Source organism: Harpegnathos saltator, unplaced genomic scaffold, assembly GCF_003227715.2.
Source record: "Harpegnathos saltator strain DR-91 unplaced genomic scaffold, Hsal_v8.6 scaffold127, whole genome shotgun sequence".
Lineage (NCBI taxonomy): Eukaryota > Metazoa > Arthropoda > Insecta > Hymenoptera > Formicidae > Harpegnathos > Harpegnathos saltator.
The window spans coordinates 122,501-141,003 of record NW_020229903.1 but is presented as its reverse complement, the minus strand read 5'-3'; the positions used below and the strand labels follow the sequence as shown (position 1 = coordinate 141,003).

The 18,503-nt window shown below is 34.2% G+C and overlaps 6 protein-coding genes across 8 annotated transcripts in view; 2 read left to right on the top strand and 4 right to left on the bottom strand.

Moving 5' to 3' along the window:
- Positions 1-20: 20 nt before the first annotated feature.
- On the bottom strand, positions 21-2,138 carry LOC105181475 (transmembrane protein 256 homolog). Of its 2 annotated transcripts, none has more exons than XM_011138252.3 (4): positions 1,577-2,138; positions 1,054-1,211; positions 877-995; positions 21-766 (listed from the first exon to the last, which is right to left on the bottom strand). In XM_011138252.3, the coding sequence occupies exons 2-4, from the start codon at positions 1,169-1,171 to the stop codon at positions 623-625; spliced, it is 381 nt and encodes a 126-aa protein (XP_011136554.1). In that variant the 5' UTR covers positions 1,172-1,211; positions 1,577-2,138; the 3' UTR covers positions 21-622. The 2 variants fall into 2 exon arrangements, with proteins under 2 accessions (XP_011136554.1, XP_011136552.1); XM_011138250.3 differs by having other exon boundaries at positions 1,826-2,138.
- Positions 2,139-2,213: 75 nt separating this feature from the next.
- RpS29 (ribosomal protein S29) lies at positions 2,214-3,287 on the top strand. Its single transcript, XM_011138248.3, has 3 exons — positions 2,214-2,392; positions 2,927-3,026; positions 3,114-3,287. Exons 1-3 carry the CDS (start codon positions 2,331-2,333, stop codon positions 3,120-3,122), a joined length of 171 nt encoding a protein of 56 aa, XP_011136550.1. The 5' UTR covers positions 2,214-2,330; the 3' UTR covers positions 3,123-3,287.
- A 320-nt stretch (positions 3,288-3,607) lies between these two features.
- TTLL15 (tubulin tyrosine ligase-like 15) lies at positions 3,608-8,552 on the top strand. The gene is made up of 5 exons (XM_011138244.3): positions 3,608-4,040; positions 4,204-4,953; positions 6,236-6,669; positions 8,094-8,298; positions 8,397-8,552. Exons 1-5 carry the CDS (start codon positions 3,987-3,989, stop codon positions 8,493-8,495), a joined length of 1,542 nt encoding a protein of 513 aa, XP_011136546.1. The 5' UTR covers positions 3,608-3,986; the 3' UTR covers positions 8,496-8,552.
- On the bottom strand, positions 8,542-9,438 carry LOC112588037 (tRNA-specific adenosine deaminase 2). Its single transcript, XM_025307319.1, has one exon. It carries the CDS (start codon positions 9,436-9,438, stop codon positions 8,911-8,913), a length of 528 nt encoding a protein of 175 aa, XP_025163104.1. The 3' UTR covers positions 8,542-8,910.
- Smug (Single-strand-selective monofunctional uracil-DNA glycosylase) lies at positions 9,344-11,069 on the bottom strand. 2 transcript variants are annotated; one of them, XM_025307308.1, is made up of 4 exons: positions 10,136-11,069; positions 9,926-10,075; positions 9,698-9,842; positions 9,344-9,439 (listed from the first exon to the last, which is right to left on the bottom strand). In XM_025307308.1, exons 1-3 carry the CDS (start codon positions 10,799-10,801, stop codon positions 9,723-9,725), a joined length of 936 nt encoding a protein of 311 aa, XP_025163093.1. In that variant the 5' UTR covers positions 10,802-11,069; the 3' UTR covers positions 9,344-9,439; positions 9,698-9,722. The 2 variants fall into 2 exon arrangements, with proteins under 2 accessions (XP_025163093.1, XP_019696139.1); XM_019840580.1 differs by lacking the exon at positions 9,344-9,439 and having other exon boundaries at positions 9,644-9,842.
- A 4,688-nt stretch (positions 11,070-15,757) lies between these two features.
- LOC112590554 (uncharacterized SDCCAG3 family protein-like) overlaps positions 15,758-18,503 on the bottom strand; it is a 5,158-nt gene continuing 2,412 nt past the window's right edge. Inside the window, exons 3-6 of the mRNA XM_025307459.1 lie at positions 17,939-18,061; positions 16,464-17,049; positions 16,062-16,381; positions 15,758-15,895 (exon numbers count right to left, since the gene is read on the bottom strand). Of these exons, the coding sequence (XP_025163244.1) occupies positions 16,353-16,381; positions 16,464-17,049; positions 17,939-18,061 (738 nt within the window). The 3' untranslated portion in view covers positions 15,758-15,895; positions 16,062-16,352. The remainder of the gene's footprint in view (positions 15,896-16,061; positions 16,382-16,463; positions 17,050-17,938; positions 18,062-18,503) is intronic.

Sequence of the window (18,503 nt, the reverse complement as noted above, 5' to 3'; positions counted from 1 at the left end):
TACATTACCATGACATTACGTTTTTTTTTTTTTTTCATCAACGCGTGGACAATATGGTTATATCTATATAATTACTTTTCTTATTATATATACATATATCTCACTTTGTGACGACCTCGCGAGTGATAGTATCTTGCGCAAAGGAAAACAAAAGTAATCACCGACAGGGGGGAACACGTGCAAGAAAACTTAGGTATGCATCATTATAAAGTGTGTAATGGTTCAGGATACGTGTGATCCAAACCTATGTCATTAATATTATAAACAAAAGTTATATTTATATCGATTCATTAGTATAAACAAGTTTTACTTTATTCAAATCAGAAGATATTGTTTCTTTTTGAAAGCCTTCAATAAATATAAACACTGTAAACTTGCTAAATTATAGGAATATATCTCCTAGATACATCAGACAAGAAGCATAACATTGAGAATCATATATAAACATTGCTATATTGCAATTTTCTACAAAATATTCAAGACAATCTAAGATAATTGTGATTTCTTAAGTTATAACAATTATTTCTAAAGATTGCAGGAATATCTGTCAAAAACAGTGATATATAATTGTAGTTGATCTTTTATGCTAGCACAAATAACTTTCTTTTCATTGATATATTTTTTAAAGACACATACTGCACCATCCTAGTATGAAGCAAAAGCCATTAATTGGTGTTATTCTCCTAAATCGTCGATCACCCGTAAATGCAATGTAATAGCCACTACCGCAAAATAGTATAATACCAGAAAGCATAAATGTAGCAACCTGCAACAAATATACATAAAATTGTAACATATCCACAGGATAAACGCATTTATCATACAATGCGGCACACAATCCCAGCAGGCAGATACAGTAAAACTTATTCTACGTACCAAGAATGGGATTCTGCACAATGGTAATGCCAAAAGAACCAAAGTATGTACTAAGTGATAGTGATTTGCAATTTCAAATATTCGATGTTGCTCTTGTCCTACTTCGTCTCTTACATATCCTACAAAGTAAATGAATAGATTATCTAGATTTTTCATTCGTTAAAATAATATGCTTACTATGAGCTCCAATAGCACCCAGAATCACGGCTGTTGCACCACTCAAAGCAGCAAGCACCACATAAGGTTCACTGGTGATAGCTAAATTCCACAGAGGCATAGCCAGGGACTTTACCATTTCTATCAAACTTTTTTGAATTCACTATATAATCTGACGCCTATAAGGAATTATCGACATGAAGCTTGGACTTTGAAGAAGTTAGAGAGTTGACACTTAATGGACAGTATGTACTGTTCTCATGTTGAAACACATTCAATACCGTTACCTACTTTTAACCAAGTGTCAAATACTTAACATAATCTGATAGATTTGTACATGCAAAAAATTTATTTCTTTAGTTTAATCCTTGCTTCTAAATATTCTGGTTTGGTATATATCATAGAGACAGGTAGGTGGACAACAGGTCGCTCAACAAAATGTTCGAAGTTATTTATATATAAATCCTTGATAGCAAAAAACAATAAGCAGCATAGTATCGCACATTACAACAGACGCAACACAAAAACATAAAAAAGAACTTACTGAACACCAACAGTTGACTGATACAATGTTATCACTTACATCTGAGATTGAATTAATTACATTTTAACTATAACATCATTAACTCTACGATACAGAATGAGACACACTGGAATTGTTGTCACACGGTATAATGCAGCAAAACCTCAATAAATTTCCATTTTTCTGTTCCTTGCCTTATAAACTGCTATTTTTTACGGAGCACGATAACACAATTCCTTCTACCTGTTTTTATTTTTGTCAATATCTTACATGGATTTTAATTTTTTAATCCAGATGAACTTTACACGCTAACGAAGCAACGGTAATAACAATCATCTCTGGGAAAATCTGCTTTGTGTGAAAAGTAGGTTCGTTAGGTCTGGGAATAATTAAAGAACGATGATGAAATATTTGTAACATTCAGTCAAATTCTTATTTTCCGTCGTGTAATTTTGTTCACATGTGTATATAAGTGGAAGAAGAAAATTGGTTTTTTCTTTAAATATCGAAACGAAGTAAGGTTATCCACCACAATATCCCCTGGAACAAAATAATCAGTACAAGCTTTTCATATTTAGCGGCAGGTTCGCCATGATAATTTAATTTATCCAAGAGCCACCAGAGTTCGTCAGAAACGTTCATCTGATGGTTCAATTGGCCCTTCTTATTATGCTCTGTGACTATTTCTGCTTTCGTGAGCATTTGTGACGCGCTGATCTTCTGTCGTACTGTTCTTTTAGCTAGTTAACGCTGGTGAAGTCACACGTGCGCAAGAATGGGTTTCCAGAATATTTGGTACTCGCATCCGCGAAAATACGGCCAAGGTTCCAGATCCTGGTTAGTATAACACTTTTCTTCCTACTTCGCCTATATCTGTTGCTTGTAATTTTGTACAACAAATCGAATATTTTCAATTAAATTCGATTGACCGTTCAGTGCATAGCCATAAATACCAACGTGCAATATTAATCATAAAAATTTCATGTAAAAGTGAAAATTTTCGTCTTGTAAGATATGGTTATAAATATATACAACGCAAACACTTTATATGGCAAATACTTGTAATTTATAAAAATACTTATTCTAACCTCTCAACCATGTGACGTTATAAGACAAACATTTTGAGTGTGTTTTCTACATTTTGTCTTTTTTTTTCTGTACCTTTAAACTTAAATATTCTATAATCACAAGAAACGATAACATGTGCTTCTTATTGTATATAATTACAAGATTTACATAAATATCTTTATATATAAAATTGCAGTATTATGTATCATAGTTATAATATTCTTCTATATATATTTACTGATAATTATGGGTTTAATACAGTGCACATATGTATTAATTTGAACAAATTTAATTTTATTGCAGCCGTGCCTGTGCAAACAAACATGGACTTATCCGCAAGTATGGTTTGAATATCTGTCGACAATGTTTCAGAGAATATGCAGCGGATATAGGTTTTAAGAAGGTAAGTTTTAATATCAGTTTCTTCAATATGTCATAAAAGAAGTGCAAAATTTTGCAATCGTATAATATATTTCTTTTTCTTTTATAGCTGGACTAAATATGTTTATAAGCAATTCAATTCAGTAGGAATCTTTCATCCTTGATCCTACTTCTGATGTATAAAAGTGGACTAAAATAAAGAATGATATAATATTAAATATACAATTGTAACATCATTTTTGCACTTTATGTGCAATATCTTAAATATATACTTTTGTCATTACATGCATTTTGTGTTTATATTAAAAAAAAACAAGTTTCCTTTATGTTCTTATTACATATGTAGTATCCTGGTTTGCTTATATATGATGACATACAAAAACCTTTAGTTCCATTGATTATTGGTCGCATAAATTTACAAAGATCAAATTACAAAGGTAATTAGATCTTTGTTTTGCTATCTATGGTTGATGTATGATTCTCAAAGTTGGGACGAGCTGTTGGTTTGTACAAATTCATGAATAAAATTCCAACAAATTATAAAATATTTTCTGCTTTATTCCTCTAACTTCTACATAAATGAGTATATCTTGTTGAGTAACCAAAATAATCTCATTTATAAATTAGATCATTTAATTCCAGAAAAAACTTATAAATCGCAACAAGAGGGGAATGATTTACACGAATCCAGGAAAGTTTTGGCGTTGTGTATTATATAATTTCCTACGCTTATATAACTCTATAATTATATATTTTCTTGTATCTTCTCACAAAATCAAAAGAGCGAAAATGAAACTGCTCAATTACGCAAAGAAAATCATCCGACGTATAGCCGCGTTCACCAACATTCGTCGTCCCATGTGGAGGACGACCGGTGAAGCGGGGATGAGTTACAACGAACGGTACTTTCACACGATGTTATTCGAAAGTAAACACGCCTCGGGACGAACTGTACGGCGGAGTCAGTTTTGTACTTACTTGAATGAAGATTATTATGTCGGCTGAAAGGGAACATAGAGAAGAGCAGGATAAAGAGGTATAATACATAGAACGTTGTTAAAAAATTGTAGCGAAAAATAAAGATCAAATTGATATGAATATGTACATCTACGAGATAAATTGTCTTATACGCTCAAGACACAAAATCCGGCCGGTCAATTAGATTTCGCGAATATATCTGGGTCGACGACCTGTTACAGGAAGTAGGATGCGTTGTAAGAAAGCGAATCATGAACCTGAAGATGAAGACAGCTTTGAAAATTTTTCTGTCTTCCGCGGCAGGCCCGTTGATCCTCTACGGTGTGTTCCTCATGTACGAGCGTTACCAAGTGCATATGACCCTGTCCGTAGTAAAAGTCGATGAAAATCACCGACCCAGGTTCTGGGTGTATACCAGGCATAACAACACCGGTTACCTGAAGCATGTGCGCACGGTGCTGTCGCGACTTGGTTATCGCGAGAGCGGCAACGAGTCCGATTGGGACTTGCTGTGGGCCCACGATTACCCGTTCCGCACGTTGTCCGCGAGTCTGCACAGGTTGCAGCAACATCAACGTGTGAACCATTTCCCCGGCTGTGGTTACGTCACGAACAAGGTGGACCTGTCGGTGTCAGCTGGGCGGTACATACCGGCGGCCTTCAGGATGCCCGACGATCGAGAGCGATTTCTCCGTTACATGGACGTAAATCCCGGCAAGAAGTTTGTGCAAAAGTCGAACGACCACCGAGGCATTCGTCTAGTCAACAGCCACGACCTCACCGATGCTGACCTCACCGACGGCATCTTTGTGCAGGAGTTCATCGAGCGACCGTACCTCGTGGACGGTTACAAGTTCGACGTCGGCCTGTACATCGTCGTTACATCCGTGGATCCGTTGCGACTCTACATCTACAAGGGCGACGTGCTCTTCCGCTTCTGCCCGGTCGCGTATTATCCTTTCGATGCCGAGGTAGCATCAGTAAGAGCTGTTAACGCGTGGATAAAAGTGCGTTACCATGATTTATGGATATATTTTAGTTTATTTTATACCGGGTGAGCCAGTTAAAGAGTTACAGACTTCCCTGATAGCACATGTTCTCCTGGGGACGTCCTCTGGACATCTGTGCTATTAGGGTTGTATCTTGGAAACGAAACATTTTAAAGAAAAATGTATCAGACAAAAGTTGTATGGTTTCAAGAGAGACATAAAACAACTATATCAGTTTGTTTACAAATGGCGCTATTTCCGAGATATTCACTGATCATTATTTTCCTTAAATGGAAACCCCAATTTTTTATTATATCATCTTTTTCTACCAATTAATTTGAACAACTTTTGTCCGAAACATTTTTTTATTTACCTAATATTTTTTGAGATATTTAAGGAAAACTTGGTAACTTTTTCAATATTTAACTTACAATATCTCGTTAACTTTTTGCCAGAAAAAAAGTGGTATTAGACTTTTTTACTCTACTTGATCTCAAGAATATATCGTTACGATAGCGCCGTGACTTTTGTTAATTTGATGATTTTGAAATTTCCAAAAGTCGATAAGTTAACAAAAATTAGAGTACCATTGTAATAACATACTCTTGAGACCAAATAGGGTAAAAAAGTCTAATGCTATTTTTTTCTGACAAATAGCGAGATATTGTAAGTTAAATATTAAAAAAGTTAAAAAGGTTAAATATTAAAAAAGTTTTCCTAAAATATCTAAAAAAATATTAAGCAAATAAAAGAATGTTTCTTAACAGAAGTTGTTAAAGTTAATTGGTAGAAAAAGATATAATAAAAAAAGATATAATATTGGGATTTCCATTTAAGAAAAGTAATGATCAGTAAATATTTTGAAAGTGTAATTTCATCTGTAAACAAAATGATATAATTGTTATATATCCCCTTTGAAGCCATACAACTTTTGTCTAAAACATTTTTCCCTAAAATGTTGTGTTTACAAAAAATCGGGTGGTCTGTGACATCCTATATATAATTTTGAATATTAAAAAAAATGGAATTTTCATATATAAAATTATTACATAACCCAATATATTATTCACATTACATATTTCGATAATGCTTTTAGCACATAATTCATGCACTCTTATCTACGTATCGGCTTCATTTAATTCTTCTAATTAACGATATGATTATCTTTTTCTTTCAAATGCGAAACGTTTTTCGCATCCCGAAGGAAAACGATAAAAAGGAGAAGTAGTTTACCCACTTGACAGTCTTGGTAATTCGACTCCAGGTTTTGGATAAATACGTAGTCGGCGATGACTACTTGCCGATCTGGAAGGTGCCATCCTTAAAGAAATATTACACAGAACTCGGTTACTCGATGAAGGATTCGTTCGACGCTTATGTCCGTGAGCAGGGCAAAGACCCCGCAGAGATGTGGGAACGGGCGTACGAAGCTATCCGAGAGGTCTTCCTGATGAAGGAAGCTCAGATCAGGGAGGTGTCCAGGCGTATCGGCAACGGCAGGAATTTTTTCGAACTCATGCGATTCGACCTGGTGCTCGACGAGGACCTCAATGTCTATACGATGGAAGCAAATATGTCGCCGAATCTGTCGTCCGCACATTACCCGCCGAATCAGCTGCTTTACGAGCAGGTCATATTCAACACACTCGCGCTGGTTGGCGTCAGCAAGAGAATCAGGAGGGGATCTCTGAGGACGAGGTGAGCACGAGATTTGACGAGAGAAGCAGCGATAGTTGGTTAGGCAAGAGAAGAGAAGATTAGTATATTAGGTCAATCGGAAAGTTCCATCCGTTTTTTCCGTCCGTTTGCAAAATGTATGGCTTTATTTAAGAAACAAAATGAAAAAGTACATCAATCAAAATATTTGTCCATCGTTAGCGATGACTTTTTTCTATCTTTCGGTCAGCAAGCGAATTCCGCGGCGAAAGAATGACTCATCTTTGAAGGCTATCCAGTTAGAGATCCATTTTTCGACATCTTCATAAGAATTGAAGCATTCGTCAACAAGTGCGTGTGCCATCGACCGAAACAAGTGGTAGTCGGAAGGGGCATAGTCTGGTGAATAATAAGCCGCATGGGGTAACACTTCCCAGCGAAGTGCTTGTAACATTTCCTTGACAGATTTTGTGACGTGAAGCAGCCGAGCGTTGTCATGAAGTAAAATCACTTTGTTGTCTCGTTTCATATTCTAGTCGTTTTTCGCGCAATGCTCGGCTCAAACGGATCATTTGTTCTCTGTAGAGATCCATTGTGACTGTTTGATCACTTTTCAACAGCTTATGGTACAGCACACCCTTCTGATCCCACCAAATACAGAGCATTGCCTTCTTCCCGTGGATATTCCGCTTTGGCGTTGGTCGATGTTGAGGGTTCGCAAATAGTTTTTCGACGTTTGGGATTGTCAAAATAAATCCATTTTTCATCTCCAGTGATGATACGATGTAAAAACCCCTTTTTGTTGCCTAATAAGCAGAATTTCGCAGGTGGTTTTTCGCTTTTCGATGTCTTTTGGCTTCAGTTCATATGGGACCCATTTTCCTTCCTTGTAAACCTTTCCTAAGGCTTTCAAACGATCGGAAATGACAGCAGATTGAGCACAATTTAATGTTTCTGCAAGTTGCTTTTGCGTTTGACATGGGTCTTCGTCCACCAATGCCTGCAATTCTTCGTCTTCGAATACTCTTGGCCGTCCAGAACGCTCTTTGTCCTCTACATCAAAATCGCTACTTTTAAACCGTCGAAACCATTCTCTACATATTTTATCGGAAGGAGCATTATCACCATAAACTTCTACAAGCATTCGATGAGCTTCAGCTACAGTTTTCTTCCAATTGAAGCAAAAGATTAACACTTCGCGCAAATGACGCTTATTTCGCTCAAATTTCGACATTTTCGATGCAGTGAAAAACAATGTTATTGATGCAAATGTATACTTTTATGTACTGAATATTATTGACAGATGTCAAAACAAACCATTAAGTTTCGTTTAGACATTACAGATTAACGACAGTTCTAGTTATAGCTACTTGTCGCTAAACGGACGGAACTTTCCGATTTACCTAATATTATTAATATATTAAAAATGACGATTAATATATTACTGAGATATGTTAATGCTGCAGAAGTAAAGCGGAGAAAGATATGGAGGTAGCCGATAAGAACATCGTGGTGTTGCCGGAGCTCTGCAGAGAATGCGAGGATTGCTTCCGCGTGGAATGCCAATTATGTAGGCAGTGCTTCACGCCGGAAATGCAGTTGATCTTGTCGCAGAGTTATTTGGAACACCAGAACCGCATGGACTTTCAACGAATCTTCCCGCCTTCTATAGTAAGTCTTGAAGTAATATGTGTGTTTCCTAGTGTTATTTTCATATATAATATATAATCAAATATATATTATGTTATAATCACATATATACTTTGCAGAGAAAAGACATGATCTTGAAAAATTACACGCTCAGGAATCAGCTGCTTGTCAGGTGGTACCAGGGGAAATGTGAATTGGACAAGACGTGGTGCATTTGATGTTCAGAAGACGAGTGAAGGTACTGAACGAATCGAAAGCACATCGTAAAGAGCACTGACATACTGTTTAATAGACTTTCTGCTTTTTTTCTGATACCGTTTATAAAAATGTACATACAGTTGCAGAGTCAGGATTAAAATACGTAGAAAAAACACTTGACAACGTATGGAACATAGGCGATAGAGATAAATAATATTATCGGATTAAATATTATTATTATCTACTAGTACGTTGTACATACAGAATATAAAGAGACTGTACAGTTCATCACAGTTGAATGATATGTTGACGCGAATGAGTCCAACTATTGAGAATGAAATCAATATTTTACACTTATTGGAATGATATACATTAAATATAAATTAGTCTCGTACAAACATAAACGCGTAAAAGAAACGCGTAACACGAGGAAAATCAATTGTTATCTGTTAAGAGAATTCCCTTCGATTTACGGCCCTTTTTGACTTTTGACTCTGGCGCGTTTGGATTGGTGCCTTTGTAGAAGTTTTTAAGCAATTTCATAGCTTCGTCCGCCTTCACATTTCCTTGTATCGTTATCTTCGGATCGTAAAAGTTCGGCACCTCGAGGACGCTAGTACAACCGCCAAATCGATCATTCGCACAGCCATACACAATACTGCGTACGCGTAGTTGAAGTAACGCCGACACACACATTATGCACGGTTCCACCGTGACGATTACGTCGAGATTACGAAATACCGTCTCATGTTCCAGCTGCTTTTCCTTGCAGAACCTCAACACTTGATCGATACAATTTATCTCCGCGTGGCGAGTCGCGTTACAGGTCTCGTTCACTGTATTGTTGCCTGTTGCGATCGCCTCATTGTTGTACACAAACAGACAGCCTACAGGAACCTCACCCTCTCGTAGAGATTCTTCAGCCTTTTGTAACGCGGCATCCATCCAAGCCAAAGTATCCATACTAACAGATATTATACCATTTGTTAATGACGACGTAATGTAATTTGCTGACTTTTCTCGTGTTATAGGTAATGATTTTTTTATCCAAAGAATTATGAATTATGAACTCATGAGAGTAGTTACATGAAACTTGTAACTTCGTCGTGAGAGTAAATACCAATTCTTATAAAAGAAACAAATGTTGCCTTAAAAAATAAAATCTAACTGAAAACTTTAACTACTTTTAAGGTCATTATTGTATGTTGTCTCAAATACACACTTTACAATTGTATATTGTGTGAGCTTTAAGTATCTGCAGTTTTGAAAAACTTCATTAACTTCAACTCTTCTAAGTGCTGTATAGCTTTTTCATTCCAGTTCCCATTGCCTACAGCTCTTGGACTCGGATGTGGCAGGAACATCACCTGAGAGAAAGAATAAAAGTCAGAAAATCTCAGTATACTAAAATAAATAATGATACAATAAGTAAGAGGTAAAAAGATATTACTTGTACTTGGAGACCTGCTGTTTGAGCTGCAATCTGTGCTCTTTTCTCTGCATACTTGCCAATCCCAACAATAATCTCCACTTTCAAAAGTTGTACAGCATCCACCAAGGACTTGTCACATGCTCTGTGCAAAAGTTCTTGTCCCTCACCCTGAAATGGTATTAGATAGTTAAGTATTCACAGAAAAGCATATTGAGACAAAAGTATTGCCTTCAATTCTGCCGGTGTGATGTTGCGGGCTTTAGTATCCATGAGTGCAAGGGGACAATAATTATGCATATATGCATTTTGAAAGAACTTTTCAGGACTACCACATAAGTCCTGAAAAAGACCCCACAGTCTTTTTCCACTGACTTCACTACGTGTACATTGGAATCCTGTGACTTTTCGGTTAGGATGTTCCTTCGATGGAGTGCCAACAGAACCAGAGATCTTAAGCCAATCGCGCACCATACTAATTTCTCCAAATGGCACACCAGTTTGCGACATGCCCCAAGGTCCAGGATTCATTCCAAGGAACAGAATCTTCTTTGAACCATTGCAGTATTTGCGTACGTACATGGCATGCGTATCGAATGCATACTCGAGTGGATTGTAAATATACTGTACCGACGATTGAAAAGTGATACTTTGTACTTTAGTACTGAGTTGTTGTTCGACTGACAAAAGTTTGTCGGCGATGGATTCAGAGAGTGTAGACATTGTATGTGCAACTGCATCTCCATTCTTTTCTGTATTAGAATCCAGATCTGTTGATGTCTTGTCGTTGCTTAGCTCTGACGAAATTGTGTCCGTTCGTTTTAATCTTTTCGTCCGCGAATAGGCGAATGCTTGCAAATCTTCGTTCACCGCTCTGATTCTCTTTGTGCGAGGCATAACTGTTTACAACTCGATATCAACTTGAAATGATTAACAAGTACTTTCAAAAACGATCAATAGTTCAAATGTCACTAAAAAGTTCTTTACGTGGAAAACTAAAATCAGTTTTCAAGATGAAACAATGATATACTTTTAGGTTATAACGTTACAGATTATATGAATTATTGCAAATTCAAAGCAGAGCTTCGTTCTTGTAAGTTGCAGTTCAAAAGTCACGATTCGCCACTTGTCGTTTTCCGTTATAAATGTAGCAAAGAAAAGAGCAGCCTACCTGTTCTGTATTTACTCGCTGAAATCACGCAATATGCAGCAGAGCTATTCGTTTGTTGCACTCTTTACACTCTTGGTCCTACTTCTTCCTTCCTTCCTTCAATAGATGGCTCTGGGCCTGGGTCTCAATTCTGTACATGCTTACCGACAACTATCGATGTCGTTAACTGTATTGCGCAGCTTTTGTATATCGTAGAAAACCTGCGCAACTCCGTTAACGATATCGATAGTTGTCGGTAAGCGTGTACAGAATTGAGGCCCTGTGGTGCGATTCTGTAACTCATTATTGGACAATATTAACGACACTTTCGTTATCGTTGCGCAGCTCTTGTATACCGTAGAAAAGCTGCGCAACGATAACGAAACTATCGTTAACTCCAATAACGAGTTACAGAATCGCACCACTGTGGAAGTAAAGCCAGCGACACGGTGCTTGTTTTCCTGCTGGATTGCTTGCTGGATGAAAATACTGCGTTCTGATTGGTGCATTTCCATCCATCTTCGGAAATGTACCAATCACAACGCAATATTTTCATCCAGCAAGCAATCCAGCACGAAAACAAGCACCGTGTGCCGCTGGCTTAAGCCCCTACGCTATTCTCCTGGTGTGATCAATTTAAATGCTCCATTTAAGTGGATTGTTCAGTGGCTTTGAGAAATTTATCAATTTCAGCAAAGATAGAGAAACATTTGGGGTCAAAGACAAGTTTTTCTAGGTCCTGAGCATGAGTAGTGTAACCTTTGTGGTATAGGTTTAAAAGTAGATGGTCAGATTCGGCTGCATATAAAGCCAGCGGCACACGATGCTTGTTTTCATGCTGGATTGCTTGCTGGATGAAAATATTGCGTTGTGATTGGTACATTTCCGAAGATGGATGGAAATCCATCAGCAGCAAGCAATCCAGCATGAAAAGCACCGTGTGCCGCTGGCTTAAAGGACATCTGAACAAAATATGTTCTTAATCACGATTAAACCATCCGCATTCATAAGAGCAATCTTGCATGTTGAATTTGTTTGTTATATGTGATGTTGTACAAGTATGATGAGATTGTAGTCTAGCCATCAGAGTAATAACGCTTCTATTAACATGATTCAATTTAATGAACCAAGGTTTAGTAGCCAAATTTTGGACGAACTTCCTAGACAGCACCGGACATCTAATGAATGTACGTTTCATGTCCAATTTATGTCCGTATGTCCGATTTACGTCCGTGGACATAAATTGGACGTAACAAGGATGTCGTTATTGGACATCGGACCTATAGGATGTCCGATGTACACTCGTGAACTAAAAGGTATGTGCACCTATTTTTTGTTGACTTCGGAACGCGCTCTAACTTGAGAAGAAAGACAACCATTGCTTCATACGTCAGCACTGTCACTTATTACGAGCGCAGAAGGATGGCATATACGAGTGTCAAATAAGTAGTGATTGTGGCGTAGACACAAATGTCTTGGAGACTTTGAGTTATAATTGAAGAAATGAAGAAAACAAATAGTGATTGTGAAGAAAAGTGGCAAAAGGCTTCATAAAATTTGTAAAACAGCATATTAAAGGAGAGTATTAATTGTCTAATAATATTTTAAGTGAAAAATATTTTTAAATTTGAGTGTAAGTTAAAAAAGTTATAAACCATAATTTCTTTAATGTTAATAGTAGAGTAAGTCTCCAAGACATTTGTGTCTACGCCACAATCACTACTTATTTGACACTCGTATATGCCATCCTTCTGCGCTCGTAATAAGTGACAGTGCTGACGTATGAAGCAATGGTTGTCTTTCTTCTCAAGTTGGAGCGCGTTCCGAAGTCAACAAAAAATAGGTGCACATATTAGTTCACGAGTGTACACGTACACGTACAATTGCGATATACACTTATCATGTTAGCATTGATCATTTTTATTCATGCTAAAAGAAATAAATATGATTATGTAAAGAATTTGTCTGCGTATTATTATACATTCTACATAGTTTTCCCTGTGATAGCAAAAATAACACACTTGAACAACCTCTACGCTCATATCACAAAGCCTGATCCCCTGCGCTACTGAAGCAAATTGGTAATTCTTCTGCTATAACGACATTAACAGAAAAGACTAAACTTCAAACTGCATTTCTCAAAAACGTTTAAGATTTGCACCGTTTTTGGATAGCATTTGTTACTATTACATCAATATTGTTGTGCCCGCGCGTGAAAGAAATAACTCGGGATAAACTAAACGAGAAAAGCTTTATTTACAGCCAAGAAAAACGGATCTTAATCAATCTCAAAATAATCACACGAATTCGCTTTACGTCCGTACGCCGTGACAGGACTAGAGCGACTCTCTCAGAGGGTTAAAACTCGCCTCTTGTGAGAAGGGGACACTATTTTCAACGCCGCCTGGAGCACCAGCCCGGAAGTAACGAACTAAGGAACGAGTGGTAGGGAGGTTGCCGCCATATTTAAATCATACCGCGCGCGCGTGGTACATACTTATAGATATTAAAATTAAATTTATAAGTTCCTGAGCGATATTGTAAAGTTTAAATGTTATTTACGTTACTTAAGACTACGTAAAAAATGTTTCACAAATTTAAAATAGTTTTCATTTATAATCTTAAGTACAGTAAATAATAGTTAAACTGAACAACATCGCTCAGAAACTTATCACTTTATTATTTTTTGCAAACAATATTATTGAGAGGATTATAATATATATACGTTAATATTATATTATTAAAATATATCATAATGCACATAAAGATATTTATCAATGTTTACATTTGTACATTTAATTACATTATTTATCAATGTATACATTTGTACATTTAATTACATTTAAATAGAACATAATTACATATTATTTTTATTAGTTTTTTGTTGCACAAAAATTAAAATATAACAAAATATATATAACAGGTAAATATAATAAGTAAACTATTTGAAAAAAAGTAGTAAAAATAATAATATAATGTTGAATCATGTAACATATATTGCTAAATTATAAATTATATATATATATATAATATAATTCACATATAAAAAAGCTTTACATAACATTTTCCCGTCCCACTTTAAACAGACTACGGACTGTCGGATATAAACATATAAAATATCCGGTGTGGTTAAAAAATGTGATGCAAAGCACATAATTTGTGCATAACCGCATCATAAAAGCATTCAAGCACTCAATCATTCATACACACTTTACAAATTAATATAATATAAAATAATAACATACATAACTAAATAATAACATACATAACAAATTGTTTACAGAAGTTATCCTAGAAGCATTCCTTTTATACCACTATACTTCTTCTCAGATGCGATATTCTGCTTTCGCTAGAATTTCGCATCTTTCCTCCGATCTTATCTCCACCTACTAACCACCACTGCCTGAAGGCATGCTTTCTTATAGGAAAACATGACTTCTTCAGGTAGATAATTGATCAGAGTAGAAGGACCTACCTATCTCTATTAATAAGCTACTCATACTCACAGTCATATAAATATACATAATTTTATCATACAATTGTCACTCAACATACCATTACAAAAATGAAATACAATAAAAATAGAATTACAAATTGTATACAATATTTTGGAAATAAATAAATATAAAAAATACATACAATAAATATATTATATATAATAAGTAAAACTTAAATATAATTAATAAATATAACCTAAATAATTCAAAAAATAATATAACAATATTATTGCACACGCCGTTTTTTGTGAATATAATCTTTATAATTTTTTAAAATAATATTTCTTTTTGTTCGCTCTATTATAAAATTTGTACGCATCTGCTTAATTTTATTAACACTCGCGATCACATTACGCTGCAGTATTTCAATATTTACATCTGAATTTTTTATCGCAGAATTTTTTTTCTCACACCACAATATTATAATTTTCATAGCTAACACATGCACTATAATTTTACATATATTTTTATGTTCTACACACTCATGCCAACTCATATTAATATTATAATTTTCTAAAAATTGTAACAATACTTTTAAAATATTTTTTTTATATACTCTAGTTTTTAACAATTTATTAATAACGCCTGTAATTTGTTTAATACAAACTGAAAATTCACTACTCAATAGACTATTTTCACATTCTGTACAAAAATTAACTTCCTTCAAAATAGATCTAATTATATGTTCCCGATTACCTAAAGATACTATGTTTAATATATCATTCGAAACATTATTTTCTGACAGTAATTCCGGAACTTCATCATCATTATAAATGGATTCATTTGCTATATTTTCTAAATATTTGTCTAAAGAGAACAACATTGAACAATTATCTTCGGATATCTCGCAATTACCGTGTCTAATTGAAACAGACTTCATATTATTTATAAGCAAAGTTAAAAAAGATTCCTCGAATTGTTTAGGTGTCGGATTAATATTACGTACCGCGTGACTTCGTATTTGGCCAAAAAAGTTTTCTAACGGATCTTGATTGCAATTACGCGTATTTAATGAATGAAAATCAAATTTATCATAAAGCACTTTCCATAGTTTCTGAAAACCGTCTACTGTGAATAACCAGTTTCTTAATGATGGCACTGATTTTAATACGCTGCGCGACACTTTATCGACATATGACATATTATTTAATATATTTTTCGCACTCACCCAAAACGCATGGTGTTTGCTATTTTCTATCACTGGACATCGTAATTCATTATTGTTGTGTTTATTGTCTCCATTCACTGAGTCAAATAATTGATTAAAAAAATTCACAACTTCCATCGTTGCAAGTCCCTCTTCTTCGTCGATGCTCACATTTTCATTTTCTATTGATACAATTACTGTAACATACAATTTTATTATGTTTAAATTAAATTTAATGTTATGTTTGAAATTAAATTTAATATTAAATGTTATTTGATATTAATATTACATGTAACATTTAATATTAATTTAATATATTAAATATGTATGTTACATTATTATTTTTATGGAAAAAATACTCACACTTTGATCTTGCAAATGTTTCTATAACGCTTGCCATACGCCCACTTAGTACTTGTACTGCATGTTTCACTCGCATCTTTTTAATTTTTTCTTCTATTATGTGTTCCGGTGTCATATGTTTCAAATGTGGATGAATTATATTTAAATGTTTATCCATAAGCCATGCGCATTTAATTGTATCCCAGCTTGCAATTTTCTGTGGAATATTATTTCTCACAGACATGGCTATATCTTTCGTTAATAAATTATTCCTGATACCTTTAATGAGGTGTGATGGGTCGTATAGCGGGATTATTTCTGCATTTTGTACTTCAAAAGCCCTATCAAACAGAAGGTAAATAGAGAAAAAAATAAATCGAAATTTGCAATTCTTTCTTTTTACAATGTTTTATAATTACTTACTCTGTGCTCTATTCTCTTTATGCCTTGTTATATTAGTACGCCGTAATAATTCATTTATTGCTGCGACATTGTTAGTTCCTTGATCACATACACTTGCAACAATGTGGAAGCCTGCTTTTATTTTTTGAACATGTTCCCTAATGCATCGAATTAATTGTGCGGTATTAGTTACTTTATTACAAAAATTAAAAGATATTGGTATTTTCCAAGATGAATTTATTCCTTTTAACATAAAAACTAAAACATGATCCGCGATTTTTTGCGTTCGGTTATTGCCCCAATCCTCAAATCCACATATGATATCCTTTCGAATATCATAAGTAAATTTGGGTTGTATTGATACCTCGTCCCAAATAAGGATACACACTTTCTCCTTCATTGACATGTTTAAAGCTATGCTTTTCAAATGTCTCAGAATGAAAGAGTTCAATCCTGGGAACAAAGGTATTCTGTGCAAAACCGATTGTAAAGTTTGAATACTCGGTATTTCTTTAAAAATTGATCGTAAAGATAAGTAAGCACGCTTCCCCATTGTCTTGTACATTGTTAAAGCAAATGCTTTTTCTTTTGCATTGTAGCGTTGACCCTGTAAAATATTAAAAATTATTAATTCCCAAAAATTTTTTTGCTTGTACATACATATGCAAAAAACCAAACAATGTAAATATTTTGTATTATATAAAGTAGATATTAGTAGTTATGAAACACACACACATAAGCATTAATATACATACATTAATGTTTCTTTGTATATATGCATTTATTTGTTTATATATATATATATATAGAGAGAGAGAGAGACAGTAGCAAAGAAGATACATATATATACATCGGTCATATGTTAAATCGATATGTATCGATATGTATAAATTAATCGGTACATTCTCTCAGACTTTACAGATTGCTTTATTCTTGATTCTTATTCTGATCTTTATTTAGACCTACAGCTTTTTGGTAAAACGGACTCGGAACTATCGCGATGAAGCGATGATATTTGAAGTCGGTATCATGACTGTCTTAGCATTACTAAGTCAGCACTTGTTCACCGACCTATCTCCGCTCCTTATGCACACATATATACACATATAATGCATATTATTGTCCCAATCCTCACACATATGATGCACATCATTGTCACAATTGTCACACTCATATAATATTCTTTCAAATATTATAGATAAGTGTTTTGTATCTTTATTAAAATAAGGAGATATACACTTTTATTCCAAATAGTATTTAAATTGTAAACTCTTTATCAAAATCCACAAGAAATAATAATATAACACACAGGCAATTAATGTTATTAATTTTCCTTTTTGTATTCAGTAATCGATATGATAGTTTCAAAAGCGAATTTGAAAAATTATTTTTTATCAAAGCCAAAGAATGAGATATGTATATATAGAGAGCAGGCATAGAAATAAAATGTCTTCCTCAAGCCAGAACCAAACACAAAAAAAAATGCATGCACTTACCACAGTGTCATTTCTGTTTATATGTTGAGTGAGTATACAACTATCTGCTGTCTTTCTTTTTTTCTTTACATCATTATCTTCTTTCTTTGAAGATATACTGTCAGACAGTACTGCTCCTAATACCTATATATAGGAATCTTAAAAAGTCTCAAACAAAAATTTTTCTAATTATTTGCTTATAATACTCTTGAACAATTCTATTACTAAACTCTCTTATAAAATCATAACTGCTATCTAAGATAATATTCAATACATTAATTACTGAAATATATAAATTTCTTCTTCAATATATATTTAATATATATATAATATATTTAATATATATATAATATATATTTATATATATATTAAATATATTAATTTCTTACAAGACAATTATTGTTAATTGTCTCTTCTTCCAAATATAATTCTTCTATTTCTTATTATATATCTATTTACATAATTATTAATTAATTTCTTGCTATGTGCAATTATACACCAACATTTATAAAATAATATAGAAATATTATTGTTAATATATAACTAATTTTACTATATTTTAACATTACTTATATTACTTTTTCAA